At 37.0% G+C, this 8474-nt stretch overlaps 1 protein-coding gene across 1 annotated transcript; it reads right to left on the bottom strand.

Annotated features, from left to right (window-relative positions):
* Positions 1-2618: 2618 nt before the first annotated feature.
* Positions 2619-4159, bottom strand: LOC134256551 (UPF0696 protein C11orf68 homolog). The gene is made up of 2 exons (XM_062739228.1): positions 3951-4159; positions 2619-3663 (listed from the first exon to the last, which is right to left on the bottom strand). The coding sequence occupies exons 1-2, from the start codon at positions 4157-4159 to the stop codon at positions 3105-3107; spliced, it is 768 nt and encodes a 255-aa protein (XP_062595212.1). The 3' UTR covers positions 2619-3104.
* Positions 4160-8474: the final 4315 nt, after the last annotated feature.

Raw genomic sequence — 8474 nt, 5'->3', positions numbered from 1 at the left:
TCATCATTACAATGGTAAATGCCAATGGGCAAGGATGTTTAGAAATTTTACATTACAAATTCATTAAAATATTTTGTGTGTGGGTGTGCTTGTTAATAAATTTCTTTTCAAGGCAAATTTTGGTATTAACCAAGTGTTTAAATTTCTTCATACAAGGAGATAAGATATCCTGAAAATAGGAGAACTCAATGAAAAGCCTTGCTTATTTCTGCAAGCAAAGATTTTGACTAGTCAAATACTAGTGGTCAATCTACAGTATTGCATGTTGAAGCTTATTATCACCAACACTGACATCTAAAATACCATGGATATCTCAAAGTTGGAAGTCCCAAATACGTTTTCTTTCTGTATTTTAACCATAGTATCAAAAAATTAGATATAAACTTAGATACTCATATCTATAAATGTGCCATCTTCGCTAGCCAAGAGTTTCTGATACGCTTCTCTCTTCATAAACCCTTGGCATACGGTGAAGTCAAAAGAAGGGATTGTTTTCCTTCACTTGATCTCGAATCTATCAGGTACGCACAGATTGCGTCAATGACAGATATAAAGAAACGTGTTTAAAAAATTAAATCAAAGTTTTATTCAAGAATAATTAAGAAGCAATAATTGAGTTATGTTTATTTATTATTTATAGAACAAATCTGAAGCTTCAATATAGATTCTTAATCACATATTTAGAAGATATTGGATGACACCATAGCTATTCATAGAATATGTAGCATGTAGCATGTTATCTTATGGATCGTTGTTTACTTGCGTTTTTTATTTCCAAGATTAGAGTCAAGAAGTATCCTGAACGCAAATTTCGTCATTTACAAAAAAGGATTGCTGATTGGTTGACCGGGTGTACTGAATCCCAATCAGAACTCGAGAAAACAAGAGCCCCATGGGCCATATATAGAGTATAGTGCAACAACTTTCAAACAATTAAATTTGGTTCTGTTTTAAACCAGGGGCCATGAATTTCGCAATTCATAATTTTGAAAGAGGCACCATTGCTTATCATAATTATAGACTTAGCATGCTAACTCTATTTAATAAATACCCATAGGTAGATCAGAGTGACAAAGAGAAAATGCACTTCCACTTTATAACCAGTTGTCCACCTAATCCCAAACGAAACATCCGGGGGCCATATATTTCAAAATTTTGCAAATTTTATCATAAAATGGCTGATTAATACTAAAGAGCAGATTTCAAAGCATTAATTTATTTTCAGACTATGTACTCCCCCCCCCTCCCCAACCCAGGGAGGGGGGGGATAAAAAATAACCATTTTGCTAAATGCACCTTTCTTCATCATAAATAATATACTTGGATCATTGGCATAAAACCCAAGAGCAAAGGAAAGATTTTCAAAGAATTAGTGTATTTTCACTATATAATCAATAGAGCCCCGCCCTAACACCAGAACCCCTGATCCTAGGGCCATAAAATTCACAATTTTGGAAGATGCACTCTTGCTCATCATAACTATGTACTTAGTTACTTTATTTAATACCCAGAAGCAGAGAAGAAGATTTTCAAAGAATAAATGCATTTTCACTCTATAACCAATAGAGCCCCGCCCTAACACCAGAACCCCAATCCTGGGGCCATAAAATTCACAATTTTGGAAGAGGCACTCTTGCTCATCATAACTATGTACTTGGTTAGTTTATTTAATACCCAGGAGCAGAGAAGAAGATTTTCAAAAAATTAATGCACTTTCACTATATAATCAATAGAGCCCCACCCCAACACCAGAACCCCTGACCCTGGGGCCATAAAATTCAACATTTTGGAAGAGGCACTCTTGCTCATCATGAATATGTACTTAGTTAGTTTACTTAATACCCAGGAGCAGAGAAGAAGATTTTCAAAGAAATCATACATTTTCACAATTCATTCAACAAAGCCCGACCCGCCCTAACACCAGAACCCCTGACCCTGGGGCCATGAATTTCACAATTTTGGTAAAGGGCTCAATGCTCATTACAATCACGCCAACAGTTTGCCTGCTTAATGTGCAGGAGCAAAGAAGACGATTTTTAAAGATTGCAATAATTTTAGTGGTTTTGGCCCCACCCCTCAGGCCCCAGGGGGGCGGGGGCCATAAAATTCACAATTTTTGTTCCCCTTTACCCATAGATGCTGTACACCAAATTTGGTTAAAATTGGTTCCGTGGTTTCAGAGAAGAAGCTGAAAATGTTCAAATGTTATCACATGACGGAAAAAAACGGATAGCAATAGGTCACCTGAGTTACTCAGGTGACCTAAAAACCCCAATTTCTATCAACACCATATGCCAAGGGTTCATGAGGAGAGCAGCTATCAAAACCCTTGGCTAGTGAAGATGTAAATGTGCATGGTCCCATTGAGTTTATATAATGAGGTTGACTTTATTTGATTGTATTCATACACTACTCATTTGTCACACTGGCGGATTTAGAGGGGGGCCAGGGGGCCCAAGCCCCCCCCCCCCCCCCCCCCCCCCCCCCTTTGAGTCTTCAAAAATACAATATTTGATAAATCAATGTTTTTGGATGTGACTGTGCGCCCCTACCCTGACCTCAAACTGGTCCCCCCCCCCCTTTTCAAAATTTCTGGATCCGCCACTGTGTCAGATAGAAAAATGTGACTCAGGAGACCAGTGTGACAGATGGGTACATGTATCTTACTCCTATATTCAAAAGTTTATTAAATTTTGTGGGTTAATATTTTTTTTTCTCCACAGAAAAAAAGTGCAATTCATGTTGAAGTTCTCTGCAAAATTTACCAGTAGCTGTACTGAGTAATCTTACATATATGCCTGGTAAATTCAAAATTTAGAACTTAATTGACACTCTGTTCAGTAGGAAGTGCAGCATATGTAAAATCTGAAAGGTTTAAGAAAGTCTGAGACATACACCCTCTAGATCCAAGGCGAAATATTTTTTTTAAAGTAAATATCATTTTGACAGTCTTTTTGGATCATCTTATGATACTTTAATAAATCTTAATCAAATAACTATTTTGTTGCTTCACAACATCCTTTAAAATCAAATTACAATGTACTTTTCATTGCATTTAAGATTAAAAAAAAAAAGAATCACTAGTCTCCTTTCACTTCCACCTTTTAAAATCTACCATGCACTTCTTCAATAATGGACTGATTTCTTATGACATCAAAATTGCTATTGTAAATAGTGGGTCTAAGATTCCAAGGATTTTTTCGGTAGACTCCCAGGTAGGTGAACACATCTGGTTTGTACTGAAGCTGACATTTGATTCCCAGGCTTCTTATTGTTCTTTCACTTTCAAAAACTTGGTCTTTATCCAGAAAGTTGTCATTATAGATGCACACTACATGTTCGTTTTTATCGGGACCCTCTTTACCCTGTTCACAAGCACTAATTTTGGCCTGCTTAGCCAAAGTATTCCCATTTACAATACCTTTGGCAACCAAGGACCACAAGTAATCTCCCTTTCCTCCAGTTGACACCCAAAACATCCACTTACCAGCAGTAACTCTAAAATTGTTTGCTAGTTCAAAAATTTTGTCTTTACTTATATCTCTTTCTGATGCTTTCAGGTTTTCCCATGCCTCTTGTAATCCCATAACGTCCACTTCATCCGAGTTTGTGTTTTTTGTCTTTTCTGAACGGATGACGTGAATCCAACCAAATCCATCAACTCTAAAATATTTTGTAAAGTAGATGGTAGAAAGACTCAGATTCAACATTCACAACTTTAACAAATGCTCAGAAACAAAAAATTCCGAACTCATGTATTAAGTTATATACATGTAGTTTCTTACAAAAGATATACTTAATACCTCAGGCTATTTAAGTACCAGCTATACACGGATCTGAATAATTTGAATTTAGTAGTTTTGTGTACTTCGATGTGTGCATTGTTTAAGATTTTTCAAACAATTTGGCAGAGCATTAAAACATCAATGATCAGCTGTACCTTTCATTACCTGTGAATCATAGAGGGTTTATGTTTCTCTAACCACTCCTCAATTGGTTCCTTGTTACTCCCAGTACTGTAAATTACAGGAATATCCATGTCACAGGCCAGTGCCTCTGCTGCATAAAAATCGGAGTCAAACAATATTGGCCTCTCTTCCATCACTCTGCACATGTGTGGGTTAAACCCTGTGGTTTCACACTCCATGTCTTCCTCCATTTTTCTTTTTTTTAGGGGGGGGGGATGTTCAGATGTTATGTAAACTCTCTACTAGGGCTCATGGTAAACTGTCAAAAAAATTAAACATATGAGATGTACAATGTTTTGTACTTGAAAATGGAATTTATAACAAGAGGCCCATGGGCCACATCGCTCACCTGAGAAACTTTGACCATTCTGTTCTTTACCAGATTTCCCGCTTGTAATACATATTGTGACCCCACCCTACCCCAATGACCATAATTTAGACAATTTGAAATCTACACTACCCCAAGGTGCTTCCACATAAGTTTCAGCTTTATTGGCCCAGTTTTCTTGAGATAAAGATTTTCAAAGATTTTTCCTATATATTTCTATGTAAAGCTTTGATTCCCCATTGTGGCCCGGCCCAACCCCAGGGGTCATGATTTGAACAATTTAGAATCTACACTACCTCGAGGTGCTTCCACATAAGTTTCAGCTTTATTAGCCCAGTGTTCTTGAGAAAAAGATTTTCAAAGATTTTTCCTATATATTTCTATGTAAAACGTTGATTCCCCATTGTGGCCCCGCCCTAACCCCGGAGGTCATGATTTGAACAATTTAGAATCTACACAACCCCAGGGTGCTTCCACATAAATTTCAGCTTTTCTTGCCCAGTGGCTCTTGAGAAAAAGATTTTTCCTATATATTTCTACTAGGGATGTCAACGAGTACCTGGTTAACCGGATACTCGATCGAACGTCCGAGTATCGAATACTAAAATCGGTACTCGGTTCATCGGATGTATATTTTTGAATATTTCTAAGCTTATTTATTAATGCATTAGGGGCATAAACAATCTGTTTTAAAACGTAAAATACTCATTGCACTTGTACATACAGTAATTAGGGTTTCCTACTCCTCTAAAAGACCATTATCGCCTGTGGAAGTGTTTATACAGTAATTATCGTGACCAAGCACCTGTTACCTGGCTTTTCTCACCTTCGGCTGTCTTCTACCATTATTTAATGATTTGCTTTATTTGTTTTCACTGAACATCGTTTAAGGTCTGTTATGATTAAATAAATTAGCCAAATTTGTCAATTCTCTGAGAAGCCATAAATTCTCAGGAAAAGAGACAGATGACATTACACGCGTGATTATTGATATGGCTGTGTTTGATTACATGCCAAAGCATGTACAAATGGTTGAAAGCAGAGGCTTTAAAAAACAAGAGGCCCATGGGCCACATCGCTCACCTGAGCACTAAGGGTAGGAAAAAGTAGAAAATGGCTTTTCATTGTAAAGTTTTAATCCAAAGTAGTCCCATGACCAATCATGGATTTGCTATTTTTTAGAAAATGATTTTTAAAGAATTTTCCTATATATATCTTTAAAAACTTTGGTCGGCCACCCTACCCCCGGGGGTCATGATTTGAACAAACTTGAATATACACTACCTGAGCATGCTTCCATATAAATATGATGAATTATGGCTTTGTCATTCTTGAGAAGAAGATTTTTAAAGAATTTGCCTATATATTTCTATGTAAAACTTTGGTTGGCCATTTTGGCCCCGCCCTACCCCCGGGGATCATGATTTGAACAAACTTGAATCTACACTACCTGAGCATGCTTCCATATAAATATGATCAATTATGGCTTTTTTATGGCTTTGTCATTCTTGAGAAGAAGATTTTTAAAGAATTTTCCTATATATTTCCATGTAAAAATTTGGTCGGCCATTTTGGCCCCGTCCTACCCCCATGGGTCATGATTTGAACAAACTTGAATCTACACTACCTGAGCATGCTTCCATATAAATATGATCAATTATGGCTTTGTCATTCTTGAGAAGAAGATTTTTAAAGAATTTGCCTATAGATTTCCATGTAAAACTTTGGTCGGACATTTTGGCCCTGCCCTACCCCCAGGGGTCATGATTTGAACAAACTTGAATCTTCACTACCTGAGCATGCTTCCATATAAATATGATCAATTATGGCTTTGTCATTCTTGAGAAGAAGATTTTTAAAGAATTTTTTTTTATATATTTCCATGTAAAACTTTGGTCGGCCATTTTGGCCCCGCCCTACCCCCATGGGTCATGATTTGAACAAATTTGAATCTACACTACCTGAGCATGCTTCCATATAAATATGATCAATTATGGCTTTGTCATTCTTGAGAAGATTTTTAAAGAATTTTTTTATATATTTCCATGTAAAACTTTGGTCGGCCATTTTGGCCCCGCCCTACCCCCATGGGTCATGAATTGAACAAACTTGAATCTACACTACCTGAGCATGCTTCCATATTAATATGATGAATTATGGCTTTGTCATTCTTGAGAAAAAGATTTTTAAAGAATTTGCCTATATATTTCTATGTAAAACTTTGGTCGGCAATTTTGGCCCGCCCTACCCCAGGGGGTCATGATTTGAACAAACATGAATCTACACTACCTGAGGATGTTTCCCCATAAGTTTCATCTTTCCTGGCACAGTGGTTCTTGAGAAGAAGATTAAAATATGCCATCAAATTTTCATTAATTCCCAATTATCTCCCCTTGAATGAGGGCGTGGCCCTTCATTTTAATAAACTTGAATCCCCTTCACCCAAGGATACTTTGTGGCAAGTTTGGTTGAAATTGGCCCAGCGGTTCTTGAGAAGAAGTCGAAAATGTGAAAAGTTTACAGACAGACGGACAGACAGACGGACGCCGGACAAAATGTGATCAGAAAAGCTCACTTGAGCTTTCAGCTCAGGTGAGCTAAAAACTAATGTTCATCATTGCACCAAACTACAAAATACCGTCCCGTAATACTATAAAATCTAGGATCAAAAAGTATACGAAAATCGTAAATCCGCTCTGTTTGAACTTGGTCAAGTTCAAGTCAAACTGTACGACTGATACCTGGATGTCATACGCAACAAAGGGTTATTTTTTTTAAACAAAAACACCGTGAACCACTAACAATTTTATTTCTTGTGTTTATCTGATAAATAAATTGAACTTTAAAAAATGTTGTATTAAATTTCGTCGGGCACGAAATGCTCATCATTGTTACATTAACGGATAAACCTCCTATCAGAGCATGTAGTTTTATTTCTGTAAGAGTTTACATTGTTTTACATTCATCAATTTACTTGTTCATATTTATTTACACTTTTACCGAGTACCTGGGTACTCGATCGGAAAAACGTCCGAGTAACCGAGTATTAAAAATTGACCGATTTGACATCCCTAATTTCTATGTAAAACTTTGATTCCCCATTGTGGCCCCGCCCTACCCCGGGGGTCATGATTTGAACAATTTAGAATCTACGCTACCCCAGGGTGCTTCCACATAAGTTTCAGTTTTATTGGCCCAGTGGTTCTTGAGAAGAAGATTTTCAAAGATTTTTTCTATATATTTCTATGTAAAGCTTTAATTCCCCATTGTGGGGGCCACAATGGGGAATCAAAGCCCAACCCCCGGGGGTCATGATTTGAACAATTTAGAATCTACACTACCCCAGGGTGCGTCCACACAAGTTTCATCTTTATCAACCCAGTGGTTCTTGAGAAGAAGATTTTCAAAGATTTTTCCTATATATTTCTATGTAAAACTTTGATTCCCCATTGTGGCCCCACCCTACCCCCGGGGGTCATGAATTGAACAATTTAGAATCTACATTACCCCAGGGTGCTTCCACATAAGTTTCAGCTTTATTGGCCCAGTGGTTCTTGAGAAGAAGATTTTCAAAGATTTTTCCTATATATTTTTATGTAAAACTTTGATTCCCCATTGCGGCCCCACCCTACCCCCGGGGTAATGCTTCGAAGAATGCTTCGTACCAAGTTTGGTCAAAATTGGCCGTGTGGTTCTTGAGAAGAGGTCGAAAATGTGAAAAGTTTACAGACAGACAGACGGACGGACGACGGACAAAATGTGATCAGAAAACTCACTTGAGCCTTCGGCTCAGGTGAGCTAAAAATACTTCATGAGTGGGACAGAATTTTATTTTTTAGTCATTTTTAAGTTATTTTACAATATAAAACTGAATCCTGGCATTTTCGGACAATGTAATAAACAGTCTCTAACACTTATTTGAATAGATTTGTTATTAAATGGTTTTGTGCTTTGAATTTGCAACGTAAAAAGCTTTCTTAGTATCTTATAAAATTGTCACCGTAATAACAAGATCCCACTGTGTATGTTTTTATGAGTGCTGAGAAGATATTGTACTATTTACTTACTTATCCAATGACATTGCCCTGTTTATGTTAAAGACAGATATTCGTTTATACAAAATATGAAACCTTGAAAATGATATCTGCAGTTGTTTCTTTTTTAAACAATCTGTCTGA

The sequence above is a fragment of the Saccostrea cucullata genome, unplaced genomic scaffold (genome assembly GCF_032062105.1).
Source record: "Saccostrea cucullata isolate Sc308-1 unplaced genomic scaffold, CSIRO_AGI_Scuc_v1 ctg90, whole genome shotgun sequence".
Classification (NCBI taxonomy): Eukaryota; Metazoa; Mollusca; class Bivalvia; order Ostreida; family Ostreidae; genus Saccostrea; species Saccostrea cuccullata.
Note: the sequence above shows the minus strand (reverse complement) of the source record. Positions and strands in the feature narration are given on the sequence as shown.